At 56.4% G+C, this 19718-nt stretch overlaps 1 protein-coding gene across 3 annotated transcripts; it reads left to right on the top strand.

Moving 5' to 3' along the window:
- Window positions 1-1370: 1370 nt before the first annotated feature.
- Window positions 1371-19391, top strand: MEIS3 (Meis homeobox 3). Of its 3 annotated transcripts, none has more exons than XM_045380241.2 (13): window positions 1371-1836; window positions 3965-4137; window positions 4338-4497; window positions 4598-4648; window positions 7228-7278; window positions 7513-7611; window positions 12712-12823; window positions 13012-13160; window positions 15154-15230; window positions 15444-15502; window positions 15610-15693; window positions 16024-16093; window positions 18975-19391. In XM_045380241.2, exons 1-12 carry the CDS (start codon window positions 1825-1827, stop codon window positions 16071-16073), a joined length of 1077 nt encoding a protein of 358 aa, XP_045236176.1. In that variant the 5' UTR covers window positions 1371-1824; the 3' UTR covers window positions 16074-16093; window positions 18975-19391. The 3 variants fall into 3 exon arrangements, with proteins under 3 accessions (XP_045236176.1, XP_045236175.1, XP_045236177.1); XM_045380240.2 differs by having other exon boundaries at window positions 7462-7611; XM_045380242.3 differs by lacking the exon at window positions 15610-15693 and having other exon boundaries at window positions 1635-1836; window positions 7462-7611.
- Window positions 19392-19718: the final 327 nt, after the last annotated feature.

Below are 19718 nucleotides of genomic sequence, written 5' to 3'. Positions count from 1 at the left end.
CACACACACCACCCAAAACATACACACACCACACACATGCACACACCACACACAAAAGCACACCACACATACAAAATACACCACACACATGCACACACCACATACACACCACACACACGCACACACCACACAAGCACACCACACATGCACATCACACACCACACACAGACACACATACCACACACACAAAACACAAACAGAAAACACACCACACACAGGCACATACACACCACACACAATGCACACACACATGCAAGCACACAACACATACACCCGACACACACACACACAGGCGCAGGCACAGGGGCCCCTGTCTCCTAGAGGAGGGAGGGAAAGGGGTGAGGGCAAGAAGAGAAACTAAAATCTAAGCGCTGGCTTCCTTCCGGCCTCCTGTCCTCTCCTCTAGATTCTGTCCCATAGGAGAGAGCTGGGGAAAGGGAGAAACGGAGAAACAGAGAGAGAGGTGAGGGGGGGAAGAGACAGAGAGAGAGAGAGAGGTGAAGGGGAGAGAAACAGAGCGAGTGGGAGTTGGGGGTAGAGAAACAGAGGGAGAGAGAGATGAGGGAGATAGGTAAGGGGGGAGACAGAGAAACGGAGAGAGAGATGGAGGAGAGGGACAGACACACAAACAGAGAGACGGGGAGGGGGGTAGAGGTGGGAGGAGGGAGAAACAGAAAAAAACAGAGAGAAACAGAGAGAGGTGAGGGGGAGGAGAGAGACAGAGGGAGAGAGGTGAGGGGGAGAGAAACAGAGAAAATGGGAGGTGGAGGGGAGACAGCGAAGAGAGAGAAACAGAGGGAGAGAGAGAGGTGGGGGGAGAGACAGAGGAGAGAGAGGTAAGCGGGGAGAGAGAGAAACAGAGAGAGAGAGGTTGGGGGTTGAGGGAGAGACAGAAACAGAGGGGGAGAGAGGCGGGAAGAGGTGGGAGGAGAAACAGAAAAAACAGAGAGAAAATGAGAGAGAAAAGAGACAGGGTGGAGGGAGGGGGGGGAGAGAGACAGAGACAGAGGTGGGGGAGAACTCGAGACAGAGGCGGGTGGCTGCCGGCAAGGGGAGAGGGAGACCCGGAGCGGGGTGGGGGGAGAGCGACCCGGAGCGAGCGCGGCGGGCGGGGCGGGGGCCGAGGAGGACGCGTCCCAGGGCGACTCCGATACAAAAGCCGCCGGGAGAGGCCGCGGGCCCGGGCGGGGCGGGGCGCGGATGGGGAGGGGGGAGGGAGGAGGGGGGGGGGAGGGAGGGGGAGGGGGGAGGGGGAGGGGGAGGGGGAGGGGAGAGGAGGGACCCGCAGCCCCAGCCCCGCCCCGCCCCGCCCGGCCGCGCCGGCGGACAGTGGGTTAAGCATCTCCGCCGTGGAACTTCCGGATGTGACCACAGAAAGGGAGAGACCGGGAACGGGGAGCGCGGCCGCCAGCACCCCCGAGCCGCCGCCGGAGCCCCCGCCGCCCCGGGCTGCCCCCAGCCCCTCGCGGTCCCCGGTCTGTCCGTCTTGGGACAGTTCGATTCCCTCCGAGCCCGGGGAGGGACGGGGGGGGCCCAGGGGAGGGGGCCTGGGGCGCCCCGCCCGCGCCTGCTGCCCCCGCCCCAGCGGCCATGCGCTCCTGGCCGTGACCCCCGCTGGGGGCAGGGGCCGGGGTCCATGCGCGGAGTCCCGACCCGGCCCGGCGCCTGCCGCTGACGGCGGCGGGGGTGGGGGAGCGCGCGCCCGGCCTCCTGCCCACCCCCTGGCGTCGACACTGCGGGCCGTCTGGGGCTGCGGCCCCGGGCTGCGCCCTCCCCCGCGGCCAGGCTCTGGAGGGACCCGGGAGCTGCCGCCGGCCTCAGCCCATGGCCCGGAGGGTAGGTCTCAGGGCGGGGACCCCGCGCCCCGGCCGCTTCCGCACCCCCCGTCCCTGCATCCCTCCTCTCCGGCGCTGGCCCCCCATCAGCCCATCCGTCCTCTCCACCACCTCTCTCTTGCCCCTCCCTCCGCCCCTGGGTCTCCCAGTCCCTCTGTGCTCCCTCTCTGCCCCCAGGTGTCCCCTCTTCCTGCCCCTGGGCCTCGCCTCCTCTCCACCGTTTAGCTGCTTCTCCCTGCCCCAGTCTCTCCCTACCTCTGTCCCCCTCTGTCTGCCCCAGTCTCCCCCCTCTTTCTGCCTCTCTGTCCCCCTCTCTCTGCCCCGGGTCCCCCCCCTCCTTTCTGCCTCTCTGTCCCCCTCTCTCTGCCCCGGGTCTCCCCCTCCTTTCTGCCTCTCTGTCCCCCTCTCTCTGCCCCGGGTCTCCCCCCTCTTTCTGCCTCTCTGTCCCCCTCTCTCTGCCCCGGGTCTCCTCCCTCTTTCTGCCTGTCTGTCCCCCTCTCTCTGCCCCGGGTCTCCCCCTCCTTTCTGCCTCTCTGTCCCCCTCTCTCTGCCCCGGGTCTCCCCCTCCTTTCTGCCTCTCTGTCCCCCTCTCTCTGCCCCGGGTCTCCCCCTCCTTTCTGCCTGTCTGTCCCCCTCTCTCTGCCCCGGGTCTCCCCCCTCTTTCTGCCTGTCTGTCCCCCTCTCTCTGCCCCGGGTCTCCCCCCTCTTTCTGCCTCTCTGTCCCCCTCTCTCTGCCCCCGAGTCTCTCTGCTCTCTGTCCCTGGGCTTCCTCCTCCATCTCAGCCGCCCCCACCTCACCATCCCCCTCCTTTTCTGCCCTCCTCCGTCCTTCTCTTCGCTCTACTTTTGTTCCAAGCCTCCCCTGCCTCTCCAGGGCTAGGAGTGGGACAGGGGTGGGAGGGGCGGTCTCACCAGGCTGCTGGCCCCAGGGAGCCTCTCTCCCTGGGGATGGGAACGGGCATAGGAGACGGGGGAGGAGGTGCGCCTCCGCTTTGGGGGTTCTGGGTGGGCTGTGGGGACCGAGTTTGGTGAGTGTGCCATGAGCAGCGGGGAGCAGTTGGATTCAACTTCAGGGCACAGGAGAAGTTAGGAGAAGAGGAAGAGGGAGAGAGTGGGACACGCAGAGCCAGAGTGCCCAGCCAGGCGAGGGTCGGAGGCAGGAACGTTCTAGCCTCTTCCCAGGGGAGTCCTGCTGCCTCTTTGAGCCTCCATGTCTTCATCACTGAGGGATTTGACCTGACCTAGTGAAAGGTGCCCCAGGCTTCCCAGGTGCATGGTTCTGTGATGACGGGATGCGGGTATCCCACCCCATAATGGTGTTTTTGTTGAGTGCGAAAGTGTGTCTCAGTGGTGGTGCCTAGTGACCCTCTCCAGCAACAAGTGCTCACAGCGTGAGCCAGGCCCTGTGCTAAATGCCTCGTTCATTCATTCGTTCATGTGCTAAATGTCTCAATCATGCATTCATTCCTGTGCCTGGTGTTGGGCTGTGTGTGTGTGCGTGTGTGCATGTGTGCGTGTGTGTGGGGGATTTGGGTGTGACTGACACACGAGCGTGCACGTGGGTTGGTGTGTATGGCTGTGTCTCCGTGTGTGGTGGATTCACGTGGTGAGCGGGGTGTGACATGTTGTTGAGACTTACTCTAAATGTGCATATCTACCAACTGTGAAATGGAATAGAAGACGGGGAGGCTTCGTGTGTGTACTTTGTGTACAACAATGCGCGGTTCCTGCAGGAGGTGTCCATGGATTTCCCTCTCTGTCTGTCTCTCTCTGTCTCTGTCTCTTATCTCTGTCTCTGTCTCCATCTCTGTCTCTGTCTCTGTCTCCGTCTTCTCACGCCACTCTCTCCATCTCTCTTCCCTCCCAGCCAGACCCTGCCGTCTCTCCCTCTGGGTCCTCCTGCCCGCATGTCAGGAATCTGCCTGGACGGGGTCCTCACTCCCACCCAGACAGCTCCGGGGGACCTGGAGGGCTCAAAGGGGCAGGGCTCAGACACTTGGGGACCAGAAGCAGGTTTCTGGGACACAGAGAGGCATCTCCTGGGTTCCAGGATAGAGAAGCTCCTCAGCTGAGTCTCGGGGTGCTGACCCCTCCCTGGGGCTCCCCCTTCTCTTCTCACCTTCGCCCAGTACGATGAGCTGCCGCACTACCCAGGCATCGCGGATGGCCCCGCAACCCTGGCTGGCTTCCCAGAGGCAGTGCCCGCGGCACCAGGGCCCTACGGCCCACACCGGCCTCCCCAGCTGCTGCCCCCAGGCTTGGACAGTGACGGCCTGAAGAGGGAGAAGGATGAGATCTATGGGTGAGTGGGGGCCGGTCTCAGGCTCCTGTCTCTCTCTGTCTTCTGTTTCTTTGCTCCCTGGGTCTGTTTCCGTCTCTGTGTATGAGTCACCGTCTCCTCTCCGGCTCTCTTGTCCCCTTCCCAGCTGTTCTGCACCTTGCAGCCCCTCCATTCACCCCCCCAGCCTCTCCCTCGACCTCTCTCCTTTCCTCCCTCCCCAGACACCCGCTCTTCCCCCTCTTGGCCCTGGTCTTTGAGAAATGTGAACTGGCTACATGCTCTCCCCGTGACGGGGCCAGAGCTGGGCTGGGGACACCCCCCGGCGGCGACGTCTGCTCCTCTGATTCCTTCAACGAGGACATCGCTGCCTTCGCCAAGCAGGTGGGCACCCCCCACCCGCCAAGCACCGCACCGGAGAGCCAGCGAGGAGGGTTGGGTGGAAGGTGGGACATCCCCTGCCGGCTTCTCTCTTCCCTCCCAGGTTCGCTCTGAGAGGCCCCTCTTCTCCTCCAACCCAGAACTGGACAATCTGGTGAGACCCAAGCTCTCCCCCACACTCCCTCCTACGATGGGTCTCCTGTCCTGACTCCCCATCCCTGGGGTTGGTTGAGGGGGTGCAGAGAGGAGGCCACCTGGTCCATGTTCCCAAATGGCCATGATTGTTGCCCACATGCCATGTGGTACAGCCTAGAGTCTGAGAACGGGACCCATGGCCCGAGTTCAAATCCCAGCTCTGCCACTCACCAGCTGTGTGACCCAGGGCAAGTCACTCTGCATCTCTGTGCCTGGCGTCCCGTCTGTGACGTGTGGCTGGTAGTAATTTCTGTCTTGGAGGGCTGCTGTGGGGATTTAATGAGTGAATGCAAGTCAAGTGCATGGGACAGCACCTGGCACAGAATAGGGCTGAAAAAGTGTCTGATGTTCCATCCGTCAGAAGAATAGTACCCATGCCAAAGTGAGCGCAGGGACTGCTTCCCAAGGAGAGGAGGCTGGGTGCGGCAGCTCACACCTGTAATCCCAGCACTTTGGGAGACCAAGGCCAGGAGATAGCTTGAGGCCAGGGATCAAGACCAGCCTGGGCAATGTAGTGACACCCCATCTCTACAAAAACATTTAATTAGCAGGGTGTGGTGGCACACACCTGTGGTCCCAGCTACTTGGGAGGCTGAGGTGGGAGGATCACTCGAGCCCCAAGAAGTCGAGGCTGCAGTAACCCTTGATCAGCTCCACTGCACACCAGCCTGGGCAACAGGGCAAGACCCTGTCTCTCATAGATAGCTAGAAAAAGAGAAAGAGGCCAGTCGCCGTGGCTCACACCTGTAATCCCAGCACTTTGGGAGGCTGAGATGGACAGATCACGAGATCAGGAGATCGAGACCATCCTGGTTAACACGGTGAAACCACATCTCTACTAAAAATACCAAAAAATTATCCGGCCGTGGTGGTGGGCACCTGTAGTCCCAGCTACTCTGGAGGTTGAGGCGGGAGAATGGTGTGAACCTGGGAGGCGGAGCTTACAGTGAACCGAGATCGTGCCACTGCACTCCAGCCTGGGCGACAGAGCGAGACTGTCTCAAAAAAAAAAAAAGAAAAAAGAGAAGAGAAAGGAAAACACAGGGAGGGAGGGAAGGAGAGAGGGAGGGAGGGAGGGAGAGAGGGAAGGAGGGAGGGAGGGAAGGAAGGAAGGAAGGAAGGAAGGAAGGAAGGAAGGAAGGAAGGGAGGGAGGAAGGGCTGGGTGCAGTGGCTCATGCTTGTAATCCTAGCACTTTGGGAGGCCAAGGCCGGCAGATCACAAGGTCAGGAGTTCGAGACCAGCCTGACCAACCTGGTGAAACCCCCTGTCTACTAAAAATACAAAAATTAGCTGGGCGTGGTGCACTCGCCTGTAGTCCCAATTACTCGGGAGGCTGAGGCAGGAGGATCGCTTGAACCCGGGAGGCAGAGGTTGCAGTGAGCCGAGATCCTGCCACTGTACTGCAGCCTGGGCAACAGGGCAAGACTCTGTGTCAAACAAACAAAGAAAGAAAAATAAAGAAAGAGGGAAAGGAAGAAAAGAAAAAAGAAAGCGAAGAGGCCGGGCACGTTGGCTCACGCCTGTAATCCCAGCACTTTGGGAGGCCGAGGCAAGTGGATCACCTGAGGTCGGGAGTTTGAGACCAGCCTGGCCAACATGGTGAAACTCTGTCTCTACTAAAAATACAAAAATTAGCCGGGCACAGTGGTGCATGCCTGTAGTCCCAGCTACTCAGGAGGCTGAGGCAGGAGAATCACTTGAACCTGGGAGGCGGAGGTTGCAGTGCGCTGAGATCGCTCCACTGTATTCCAGCCTGGACGCCAGAGCAAGACTCCATATCAAAAAAGAAAGACAAAAAAGAAGATAGAGAAGAAAGGAGGGAGAAATACCCCAGCTTCTCCCATCCTTTGCTCCCCAAGCTCTTGCCAGGGCTTCCTATTGGCCAAACCCTTTGGCAAAGGGCTCTGGGAAATGTAGTTTGCAGGTGGGCGGGGCCTGGAGCTGGGGGCCAACAGGCAGAGGGTGGGAATTCCAGTCGGAACGGCTCACCTTAGTTCTCCCTCTTTGTGATGGGTTTTTTTTTTTTTTTTTTTTTTTTTTTTTGAGACAGAGTCTCGCTCTGTCGCCCGGGCTGGAGTGCAGTGGCCGGATCTCAGCTCACTGCAAGCTCCGCCTCCCGGGTTTACGCCATTCTCCTGCCTCAGCCTCCCGAATAGCTGGGACTACAGGCGCCCGCCACCTCGCCCGGCTAGTTTTTTTTTTGTATTTTTTTTTAGTAGAGACGGGGTTTCACCGTGTTAGCCAGGATGGTCTCGATCTCCTGACCTCGTGATCCGCCCGCCTCGGCCTCCCAAAGTGCTGGGATTACAGGCTTGAGCCACCGCGCCCGGCCTCTTTCCTTAATTTTGCGCTGCATCTCTGTTCTCTTTCCCCCTCTGCGCCTGGTGTCTTTGTCGCCCTGTCCCTGTCATTTTATCTCACTCATTCTGTTTCTCTGTCTCTCCTCTCTTCCTCCTTCTTTTCCTCTTCCTTCTTCCTCCCTTCTCCCTCCCCCGATTCCCTCTGTCTTCCCCCACCTCCTGTCCCACGTTTTCAGATGATCCAGGCCATCCAAGTGCTGCGGTTCCACCTGCTGGAGCTGGAGAAGGTGAGTGCGTCTCACCCCCCAACAGCCTCACTTGCCCACCTCATCCCACCCCATCTTGTCGCCTCTGCCTCCCACCTTCCAGCTCTCTCCCCACTGGAGTTGAAGCAGAATGCTGCCCCCGTCCCTGTGCACCCCAGCCCTGCCCCCCCGGGTGGCCCCCCCAGTACCCCGGTGCCCCCCCAGGTCCACGACCTGTGCGACAACTTCTGTCACCGCTACATCACCTGCCTCAAGGGAAAGATGCCCATCGACCTGGTCATCGAGGATCGGGATGGCAGCTGCAGGGAGGACTTCGAGGACTACCCAGCCTCCTGCCCCAGCCTCCCAGACCAGGTGGGCCTGGGACGGGCACCAGGCATATCGCCCTGCAGCCACAGCTGTGCCTGGACACTGCATGAAGGCGTATGCACACTACACAGCCTCAGACGCAGCCACAGTCAGCCTGATCACAGGGCACGCATATACACACAGCCACAGACCCACTACACAACAGCTGTGCAGACTCAGATGCGGCTGGGTGACGGTGCACACACATGCACACCAGCAGCTGCAGATGCCACCCACAGACTCAGCTACACCCACACAGGTCCACACACAGCCACACCAACTCAGCAACAGCCATTTCTGCTCATAGCTGGACAGTAGCATCCACCGTGTACTCACACACACACCCCCAACCATACGACAGCAGCATAGAACACACAGCCGGGTTCTGCACGCCGTTCTCAATTATGTGTGTGTCCACCACATACGCACCCCCGCTCCAGCCACACAAAACAGCCACACAGATGGACATAGAGCCCAACAGCCCGAGGTACTGCCTGGCAAACTCAGATATAACCACGCTTGGGCCCGGACTGACCACGGCGCCCTCTTGCACACACGTGACCCTGGTCACATAACAGTCGGGCTGCAGCCGAGATCGCGCACACACACCACTCACAGCCACATGGCCCCAGACTCATCCACACAGACTTGGAAATAGACTCAACAGGCTCAGATGGGGCCACAAAGAAACCCAAAGAAGCAACTCAATAAGGTGGCACCATCTCAGATTCAGCCTCACTACAGTTTTATCCACTTAGGACACCAGACAGCAAACACGCACAGCACAGCACAGCCGTGTGGATCCCGACTCGCCACGGCTATGTACAGAGTAGAGGGGCGAAGCCTTGAGGAAAAGTCACATGAGAGCCACACCCAGGCAATCCTACTGTCAAAACACCTGGCAATGACATCTTTACAGCACACGCACACCCACTCCACACCGCCTCAGATACACTCACATGACAACCACCCCACAGCCAGACGCACCCAGACACAGTCCCAGAGCCTTTTTTTTTTTTTTTTAATGGAGTCTCAGTTTGTCACTCAGACTGGAGTGCAGTGGTGCAATCTCAGTTCACTGCAACCTCTGCCTTCAGGTTCAAGCAATTCCCCAGCCTCAGCCTCCAGAGTAGCTGGGACTACAGGTGCCTGCCACCACGCCCAGCTAACTTTTGTATGTTCAGTAGAGATGGGGTTTCACCATTTGGCCAGGCTGGCCTCGAACTCCTGACCTCAAGTGATCATCCCGCCTCGGCCTCCCAAAGTGCTGGGATTACAGGCTTGAGCCACCGTGCCTGGCCAAGTCCTGGAGCCTTATACCCACTCACACAGGAATCGCGACAGCAGTGTCACATACAAGACAACCAAACCTTCAAACTGCAGTCACAGAAAAAAAAATGTAGCCTGGTGATAGCTGGGTGCAGTGGCTCACATCTGTAATCCCAGCACTTTGGGAGGCTGAGGCGGGTAGATCACGAGGTCAGGAGTTTGAGACCAGCCAGGCCAACATGGTGAAACCCCGTCTCTACTAAACATACAAAAAAAAAATAATTAGCCGGGCATGGTGGCACGTGCTTATAATCCCAGCTACTCGGGAGGCTGAGGCAGGAGAATCGCTTGCACCCGGGAGGCGAAGGTTGCAATAAGCCGAGATCGCGCTATTACACTTCAGCCTGGGTGACAGGGCAAGACTCTGTCTCAAAAAAACAAACAACAACAAAAAAAACCCAATAATGGCCGGGCGCGGGCGCGGTGCCTCACGCCTGTAATCCCAGCACTTTGGGAGGCCGAGGCAGGCGGATCACGAGGTCAGGAGATCGAGACCATCCTGGCGAACACGGTGAAACCCCGTCTCTACTAAAAATACAAAAATATTAGCCGGGCGTGGTGGCGGGCGCCTGTAGTCCCAGCTTCTTGGGAAGCTGAGGCAGGAGAATGGCGTGAACCCGGGAGGCGTCAGAGCTTGCAGTGAGCGGAGATCGTGCCACTGCACTCCAGCCTGGGCAACAGAATACGACTCCGTCTCAAAAAAAAAAAAAAAAAAAAAAAAGAAAACCCAACAACAAATTAGCTGGATGTTGTGTCATGTGCCTGTAATCCCAGCTACTTAGGAGGCTGAGGCAGGAGAATCACTTGAACCCAGGAGGCGGAAGTTGCAGTGAGCCGAGATCTCACCACTGCCCTCCAGCCTGGGCAACAGAGTGACACTCTGTCTCAAAAAAAAAAAGGGTGGGAGGGGGCGTGGTCACCAGAACCAGAGAGAGGAGCAGATTGCTTGACAGCGGCTGAGATTTTTGGTAGAAGAATACAGCTAATCTAAAACCACAGGTTGGGCAGATTTAACCCAACCTTAAACTGAAGAAGAAGTGTTACTGCAGTCCATATGGGTGAGTTGACCTCCTGGTGCACGGAGCTGGGTGGAGGGTAAATCCTACCGATTGTCGAGTTCCTCAAAGCATGTTGGAGTTTGCATAAAGAAACGACGAGGCTAGCTGCAGTGGCTTCACGCCTGTGATCTCAGCACTTCGGGAAGTCGAGGCAGGAAGATCGCTTAAGCCCAGGAGTTCGAGAGCAATCTGGACAACATCGTGAAATCCCATCTCCACAAAAAATAAGAAAAATTAGCCAGGCGCAACTGTAGTTCCAGCTACTTGGCAGGCTGAGGCGAGAGGATTGCTTGAGCCCAGGAATTTGAAGCTGCAGAGAGCTAAGATTGCACCACTGCACTCCAGCCTAGGTGACAGAGCAAGACTCTGTCTCTTAAAAAAAAAAAGAGAAGGCTGGGCACAGTGGCTCACGCCTGTAATTCCAGCACTTTGGGAGGCTGAGGCGAGTGGATCACTAGGTCAGTAGTTTGAGACCAGCCTGGCCAACATGGTGAAACCCCATCTCTACTAGAGATACAAAAAATTAGCCAGACATGGTGGCACGCGCCTGTAATCCCAGCTACTCAGGAGGCTGAGGCGGGAGGATCGCCTGAACCCAGGAGGTGCGGGTTTCAGTGAGCCGAGATCATGCCATTGCACTCCAGCCTGGGCGACAGGGCAAGATTCCGTCTCAAAAAAAAAAAAAAAAAAAGAAAAAGAAAGATAATACATAATACAGCCCCAGACCCCCTTACCTACAATTCTGAGACCCCTTGGCTACAATCTCTGAAACTTCAAAGTTTTGCATTTTGTCCCATAAATTTAGTGCAAACTCATTTGGCAGCAAAAACGGACCTGAACTAATGAGGGGCTATTTATAGCCTTTATTTATTCTACTTAGTTAAATATTCATCCATGTTGCTGTGGAAATGTTAATGAGTTTGATGACCAGGTTGTGCCCCAGAGCCTGCCTGGGATGGCTGCGAACTGCATGGTGTATGCGCTGATTTACTGCCTAAAAATGTGAAATGGGCCTGGCGCAGTGGCTCATACCTCGCATCTAAGATTTTGGGAGGCAGAGGTGCGCGGATCACTTGAGCCCAGGAGTTCGAGATCAGCCTGGCCAACATGGTGAAACCCCGTCTCTACTAAAAATACAAAAAGTAGCCAGGCATGGTGGCAGGCACCTGTAATCCCAGCTACTTGGGAGACTGAGGCACGAGAATCACTTGAACCCGGGAGGCAAAGGCTGCAGTGAGCCTAGATCATGCAACTACACTCCAGCTTGGGCGACAGAAGGAGACACTGACTCAAAATAAAGTTAAAAATGTGAAATGTTCTGAATCCTGAGACACCTCTGGCCCCAAGGATTTTAGATAAGATGCCATAGACCTGTGTAAGGTCGTCTTGTTCGAGCCTCTATGTAGATGAACTCATCATTGAATACTGGCCACACTCCGTCATGACTATTTTTTTTTTTTTTTTTTGGAGACGGAGTCTCGCTCTGTCGCCCAGGCTGGAGTGCAGTGGCCAGATCTCAGCTCACTGCAAGCTCCGCCTCCCGGGTTCCCGCCATTCTCCTGCCTCAGCCTCCCAAGTAGCTGGGACCACAGGCGCCGCCACCTCGCCCGGCTAATTTTTTGTATTTTTAGTAGAGACGGGGTTTCGCCGTGTTAGCCAGGATGGTCTCGATCTCCTGACCTTGTGATCCGCCCGTCTCGGCCTCCCAAAGTGCTGGGATTACAGGCTTGAGCCACCGCGCCCGGCCCCGTCATGACTATTATTATCCTTTGTTTTCTTTTTCTCTTGCTTTATTTATTTATTTATTATTATTTTTTTGAGACGTAGTCTCACTTTGTCACCCAGTCCAGGCCAGAGTGCAATGGCGCGATCTTTGCTCACTGCAACTTCCGCCTCCCGGGTTCAAGCGATTCTCCCGCCTCAGCCTCCCGAGTAGCTGGGATTACAGGCACCCACCATCATGCCCGGCTCATTTTGTATTTTTAGTAGAGACGAAGTTTCACCATGTTGGCCAGGCTGGTCTTCAACTCCTGACCTCAAGTGATCCGCCTGCCTTGGCCTCCCAAAGTGCTGGGATTACAGGCGTGAGCCACCGTGCCCAAGCCGGCCTAGTTTTTGTATTTTTAGTATAGATGGGGTTTCAACATGTTGGCCAGGCTGGTCTCAAATGCCCGATCTCAGGTAATCTGCCTGCCTCAGCCTCCAAAAGTGCTGGCATTACAGGCGTGAGCCACTGTGCCTGGTCCTGTCCTTCATTTTTCCAATTAAAGAAACGGAGGCTCAGAGAGGGGAAGTGACCTGCCCAAGATCACACAGCCAGGAGGGAGGCAGGGACTGGCTTCCCATTCAGGAGTCCTAGCTCCAGAGTCCATGCCTCAAGCCTTAGCACTAACTTTTTTTTTTGACATGGAGTCTTGCTCTGTCACCCAGGCTGGAGTGTAGTGGCACGATCTTGGCTCACTGCAACCTCTGCCTCCTGGGTTCAAGCGATTCTCCTGCCTCAGCCTCCTGAGTAGCTGGGACTACAGGTGCGTGCCACCACACCCAGCTAATTTTTTCTATTTTTTAGTAGAGACGGAGTTTCACCATGTTAGCCAGAATGGTCTCGATCTCTTGACCTCGTGATCCACCCGCCTTGGCCTCCTAAACTGCTGGGATTACAGGCGTGAGCCACGGTGCCCAGCCGCCTTAGCACTAACTGCTAACTCTTGTTTTCTAGAATAATATATGGATTCGAGACCATGAGGATAGCGGGTCTGTACATCTGGGGACCCCAGGTCCATCCAGCGGGGGCCTGGCCTCCCAGAGTGGTGACAACTCCAGTGACCAAGGTGAGAATCTTGGGAGGTGGAAAGGAAACATGGGAATCAGCCAGAGGATTGAAGTTAGACTGCAAGTAGGACTTGCAGAAGGGCAGAGATGGCTGGGGTGTGGAGTGGTGTCTTGGGGGAGAGTCCTAGGGCCCTCTGGTCCTCCACTCTTCACTGCCCACACACACAGCATGCCTGCCCTCCCTCAGGAGATGGGCTGGACACCAGCGTGGCCTCTCCCAGTTCTGGTGGGGAAGATGAGGACTTGGACCAGGAGCGACGGCGAAACAAGAAGAGGGGGATCTTCCCCAAGGTGGCCACCAACATCATGCGAGCCTGGTTGTTCCAGCACCTGTCGGTGAGAGCCCTGCTGCCCGGGTGCAGGGTGGGCATGGAGAGAGGGAGAAGGGTGGGCCACAGAGACCAAAACCCCAGAGACGCCCAGAAATGGGAGACTGAGATGGCGGGAAATTTTTCGAGACTCTCTTGGAAGTGGAGAGTTGTGACAGGATCCAGCAGCAGTGAGTGTCACCTGTGTGCAGGTGCTGCTCAGGACACTTAACTCACTAAGTCCTCCCCACAAACCATCCATTAACCCACACATCAATCACCCACCCACCCACCATCTACCCAGCATACCCTTGGAGGGAGGAGCTACTATTATCTCCATTTAGCAGATGAGGAGGAGACTGAGGAACAGAGAGGTTGGGAGACTAGCCTAAGGTCACACAGCCAGAAGTGGATTCAAATGCAGGCAGTCTGGCCTTAACCACTGCACCATACTGCTTCAAGGACACAGGAGAAAAATAGAGCCAGGAAGAGGCTGAAACAGAGAGACACAGAGACCAAGTCAGAGCAAGATGGAAACAGGGAGAGGCTGAGTCAGAGGGACAGAGACAGACAGAAACTCGGAGGCAGGGAGGGACTGAATCCCAGAGAGAGAGAGAGAGATACAGACAGAGACACACACACACAGAGATAGTGAGACAGAGAGAGAATGTGAGAGCCACAGAGAGAGAAATGGAGGGCCAGACACAGTGGCTCATGCCTGTAATCCCAGCACTTTAGGAGGCCAAGGCAGGAGGATCGCTTGAGCCCAGGAGTTCGAGACCAGCCTGGGCAACACAGCAAGACCCCATCTCTAAAAAGAAAAAAAATTAGCCAGGCATGGTGGCACACACCTATGATCCCAGCTACTCAGGAGGCTGAGGCTAGAGGATCGCTTGAGCCAGGGAGGTTGAAGCTGCAGTGAGCCATGAAGGCACTACTGCACTCCAGCCTGAGTGACAGAGGGAGACCCTGTTTTAAAAAAAAGAGAAAGAGAAATAAAGAAATGGATAGGGAGGGGCCGGGCGTGGTGGCTCATGCCTGTAATCCCAGCACTTTGGGAGGCCGAGGTAGGCAGATCACAAGGTGAGAAGATGGAGACTATCCTGGTTAACACGGTGAAACCCGTCTCTACTAAAAATGCAAAAATGTAGCCAGGCGCGGTGGCGGGCACCTGTAGTCCCAGTTACTTGGGAGGCTGAGGCAGGAGAATGGCGTGAACCTGGGAAGCAGAGCTTGCAGTGAGCCGAGATCGCACCACTGCACTCCATCCAGCCTGGGCCACAGAGCAAGACTCCGTCTCAAAAAAAAAAAAAAAAGAAAGAAAGAAAGAAAAAGAAATGGATAGGGAGGACTGGGCGCAGTGGCTTACGCCTCTAATCCCAACACTTTGGGAGGCCGAGGCAGGTGGATCACGAGGTCAGGAGATCAAGACCATCCTGGCCAACATGGTAAAACGCCATCTCTACTAAAATACAAAAAATTAGCCGGGCATAGTGGCATGCACCTGTAGTCCCAGCTACTGGGGAGGCTGAGGCAGAGGAATCCCTTGAACCCCGGAGGCGGAGGTTGCAGTGAGATGAGATCTCGCCACTGCATTCCAGCCTGGCGACAGAGCAAGACTCCATCTCAAATAAATAAATAAATAAATGGATGGGGGAGAGCCACACAGAGACTCTGACAGATTCAGTGGGGGAGGGGCTGGGCTTTGCTTCCCTCCCCCACGCCAGTGAAGCCCCCTCCTCCATGTCACAGGAGCCCCCCTCCCCCAATACGGTCTCTTTAATCAGATCTGGCCAATTAACCTCTAATTGCTGGAACAGGCGGGGGCTCGCAGGCATGTAATTGTCCCAAGCCTGGGGCTCCCTTGGCCTCCATCCTGGGGAGCGCAGAGACACTCAGACGCGCCGGCTCTCCCACATGTCTGCCTGGGCTCCCCATCCCCCGGGCCCCTGTGGGCCAGACCTTAGGGTTCAGACTGCGGCCGGCCAGGCAGGCAGAGTGACCCTTGCTGGTGGCCGCAGCACCCGTACCCCTCGGAAGAGCAGAAGAAGCAGCTGGCGCAGGACACGGGGCTCACCATCCTGCAAGTCAACAACTGGTGAGTGGCCCAGGAGGGCCCGCGGGCCGGCCCGGGGCGGGAGCCCGGGAGCTGTCCGCGGTGCTGACGGAGACCCCGAGCCCGGCGGAGCCGCTGCCTCTGCTCGCCCCGCCCTGCCTCCCCCGCCGCTGTCCTCCCGGCCCGCTCTGCATTCGTCTTGGCCTCTCCCACTCCCTCTTTTCATTCCCCTCCGTTTCCATGACCGCTTCCCAGGTTCATTAACGCCCGGAGACGCATCGTGCAACCGATGATCGATCAATCCAACCGCACAGGTACAGGGGGAAGGCGGGGACAGAGAGCCTGGGGTTCTTAGGAGGGAGTCAAAGCCGGGTCCTGGGCTTCTTGGAGCTCAGCCTGCACCTCTGAACCCCCTTCGCAGGGCAGGGTGCAGCCTTCAGCCCAGAGGGCCAGCCCATCGGAGGCTACACCGAGACGCAGCCACACGTGGCCGTCCGGCCTCCGGGTAAGCCCCGCCGCCTTAGCTAGGCCCCGCTAGAAGATGCCCACCTGAGATTCAATTCAAGCGGAATACAGTGTGTCACTTGCCTAGTGGGGAGCAGGTGATGCCAAGACAGATTTCCTGGTCCCCCACCTTTTCCTTACAACCTCATTTCTTCCAGACTTCAAGCCTAACGCCTCAGAAGGCTCCACTTTTTCTAAAGGGCCAGCACCTTCTTATGACCCAGTCTATCCTGGTAGAGGGATCCCCTGGTGTAGGAAGGGGTGGGGAAGACTTAGAGGCATCTGGGGGTGTCTCTGAAAGACCCACTTACCCTCCTTTCTTGTCTTCCAGGATCAGTGGGGATGAGTTTGAACTTGGAAGGAGAATGGCATTATCTATAGAGGCTGGATGCAGGAGAGGTGTGAGTGTCTAAGGGCTAGGAATTGTGTAATTCTCAAACTTCCATTAGACCTCAGGACTCCAAGCGTGGGCACATCCAGAGTAGTGGGTCAGCCTGGGTCCCTGTACTGCGGGTTCCCTGAGGCTTGATGGGAAGATGTTTCATTCATCAATCTGTCCATCCATCCATCATCCGTCCTCCTCGTCCATCTATCCATCCATCTATCCACTCACTTACCCATCCATATCTTTATCCATCCATTACTCAATTACTCATCCACCCACAATCCATCCATCCAAACCTAGTCCACCTACCTACCCACTCAATACCCATCTGACCACACATTCACCCACTTATTCCATTCATCTCTCCACTCACCAACCCACTCATCCGTCTACCTCCACACTGACCAACCACCCACACATCTACCCGTTTATGTGTGCATTCACCCACCTCCCTACCCAGGCATCCACCCATCTACCCATCAACTCACCCATCCATCTACCCACACATCCCATTATCCATATATCCACCTACCCACCACCTTATATCCATCCATCCATACATACATACATATACCCATTCATCTATGATACATGTCCAAACACAAATTAAGCCCTTGGCCGGGCGCAGTAGCTCACGCCTGTAATCCCAGCACTTTAGGAGGCCAAGACAGGTGGATCACCTGAGGTCAGAAGTTCGAGACCAGCCTGGCCCCATCTCTACTAAAAATACAAAAATTAGCCAGGTGTGGTGGTGTGTACCCGTAGTCCCAGCTACTCTGGAGGCTCAGGTAGGAGAATCACTTGAACCCGGGAGGCGGAGATTGCAGTGAACTGAGATCAACCTGGGCAACAGAGTGAGACTCCGTCTAAAAAAAAAAAAAATTGAGCCCTCACTCCATCCTGACGTGCCTCAGGTAGGGTTGGGATCTTGAGAAGATTCTGGTCTTGTGGGGAAGTTGGCAACCCCAGTGACAATCCAGTGCCACAGTTCAAACAATAAAACATAGTTTCCCCATAGGAGGGAGTCATCAGCTATCTCTGGGGTATCAGGGAGGACTTCCTGGAGGAAGTGGCCTCTGGATGGGGCACTGAAGGATGAATAGGAGTCCGCTGCGCAGAGTAGGGAGTAATGTGGAAGGGGGGCATTATTTGACTCTCCCAGGCCTTGAGTCTCCTGTGGCCTGGTATGCTGGTGGCACTTTACAGCATCTTCTCATTTAGTCCTTACCATGACCCTGAAAGGGAGAGACTATTACAGTCTTCATTTCACAGATAAGAAGACTGAGGTTCAGAGAGAAGAGGTCACTTGCACAGGTCTACTTACCCTGCTTACAAAAGCAGGGGGAACAGCATGTGCAAAGGCCCAGGTGGGGAGGAGTTTCCAAAGCACAGATCCGAGTTTGACTCTCTCTGGATTAAACCATTTGTGGCTTCCTAGTGCCACCTGGACAAAGTCCCAATTCCTTAGTTTAGTATCCATCTGTCCATCCATCCCCTGAGCTGCTCTGTGCCCAGCCCTGTGCTGGGTGATAGTGAGGACACAACAGTGACCATGACAGCCCCAGCCCTGCCCTCATGGGGCACAAAGTCCAGTGAAGGGGACAGACCCATCCCCAGATGGTGATGCTCCAGAATGGGCAGGACTGGAATGGTGAAGCCCAGGAACTGGAGGAGCTCACAGGGGGTGGGTGATGGACCTGGGATGGGGGGAGGTCCAACCAGGACCTAGAGAGGGCTTCCTGGAGGAGGGGGCATCTGACCAAGACTGGAGGATTCAAGGAGGGCTGCCTGGAGGAGAGGACTTTGCAGGTGAGACCAGAAGAATGGGAGGAGTGAGGCAGGAGAGGAGCGTCTACAGAGGGAATAGCACGTGCCAAGGCCAGGAGAGCTTGGAAGTCTCGTGGCTGTGAGACAGTCCCAGCCCCCTGCACACAAGGAGGAAGTTCTCCTTGGGCTGGGTTGAGGCAGGTGGCCGGACAGGTGGCTAATGAATTCAGGGCTAGCAGAAAGGCCCTGAGAATGAGAGTGGAGGCCTGCACAGGGCTTATGTGTGGAGGCGGGTGCTGGAGGCCGAGCCTGGGAAAAAGAGACAGGTAGGTGTATCCAGGCCAAGTAGGGCAGTGGGAGACTCAGCTCTGCCATGGCCAAGCGTGGATGGGGATGGTCTGGAGTGAGTGTCAGGGGACCTTTGGATCAGTAGTGATGGAGGGGCCTTCTCACCCCACTGCCTGGATGCCCAGTGGGCTCTTTTCTCCACTCCTTTCTGTCTCCTTTTCTGTCTCTCCACTCCTGAGCATGACTCACTGTAGCCTCAACCTCCCTGGGTTAAGTGATCCTCTGGCCTCAGCCTCCCAAGTAGCTGAGACTACAGGCATGCACCACCATACCTGGCTAATACTCATTTTTATTTTTATTTTTGTAGAGACAGGGGTCTCACTTTGTTCCCCAGGCTGGTCTCGAACTCCTGGGCTCAAGCAATCCTCCTGCCTCTGCCTCCCAAGGTGCTGGGGTTACATGCGTGAGCCACCGCACCTGGCCTCCTCTCTGTCTCTCTCTCTCTCTCTGTTTTGTCTATTTCCGTATGACTCCTTCTCTCTCTTCCCATGTCATTCTCTCTGATTCCTTCCAGGTCTCTCTCTGTCCCACTCTGCCTGTCTCTCTCCTTGTTCTCTGTCTCAGTCTGTAGGTCTCCCTCCCTCACCTCCACTCTGATTCTCTGTCTCCCTCTTTCGCATCACTGCGTCTCTTCTCTCTGTGGCGCTCGCACATGCCCGCGCCATTCCCTGCCAGCCACTCTGTGTCCCCCTCACGTTGGGGCTGATGAGGGATGCACAGATGGGCTGGGATGGGGCCAGGCCCCCTCCAGCTCCTGACTTGGCATCTCCTCCTCTCTCCAGAGACCCAGCCTCCAGCTGTGACCCCCAGCCTCACACCTGGTTCTGGTTCCCGCCTGGTCCTCCAGCTTCAGGACCCCACCTCCAAAGGCCCCTCCGCTCAACGCCTACCTCCCTAGGGCCCTGCTGGGACATGAGTGCCCACCCAAGAGGCTCTCAAGGACACCGGCAAGGCCTCCAGGCCCTGAGCCCCACTTCTGCCTTCACCTCTGCCTGGGACCTGAGCTGGGCTCCTGGGCCTTGCCAGAAGATGGCGGCTAGGGCCTCGCCGCCGGGACAGAGAAGGGACGGGGTGGCTGGGCAGTCAGGGAAGGAGGGTCGCCCGGATCTGACATTTTGGAGAGATTCCTTCACCCTCCTGTCCCCCCACCTCCCTTCTCTAATTTCTTCTTTTTTTAATGATAAAGTCTTAAAAACACAGAGCCACCAACTGGAGTTCTTGTGTCTATTCCAATATTTCAAATTCTTACCAATTTGAAGCTCATAAGTCACGAATAAGGATACTGATTGGCCGGGTGCAAGCGCAATGGCTCATGCCTGTAATCCCAACCCTTTGGGAGGCCAAGGCGAGTGGATCACTTAAGGCCAGGAGTTCAAGACCAGCCTGGGCAACATAGCAAGACCCCATCTGTACAAAACAAGCAAACAGATTGCCTGGGCATGGTGGTGCACGCCTTCGGTTTCAGCTACTTGGGAGCCTCCCAGAGTGCTGGAATTACAAACAAGAGCCACCAGGCCTGGCCTAGA

This window comes from Macaca fascicularis, chromosome 19 (genome assembly GCF_037993035.2).
Source record: "Macaca fascicularis isolate 582-1 chromosome 19, T2T-MFA8v1.1".
Taxonomy (NCBI): Eukaryota; Metazoa; Chordata; class Mammalia; order Primates; family Cercopithecidae; genus Macaca; species Macaca fascicularis.
This window is presented reverse-complemented; position numbering and strand designations above follow the sequence as displayed.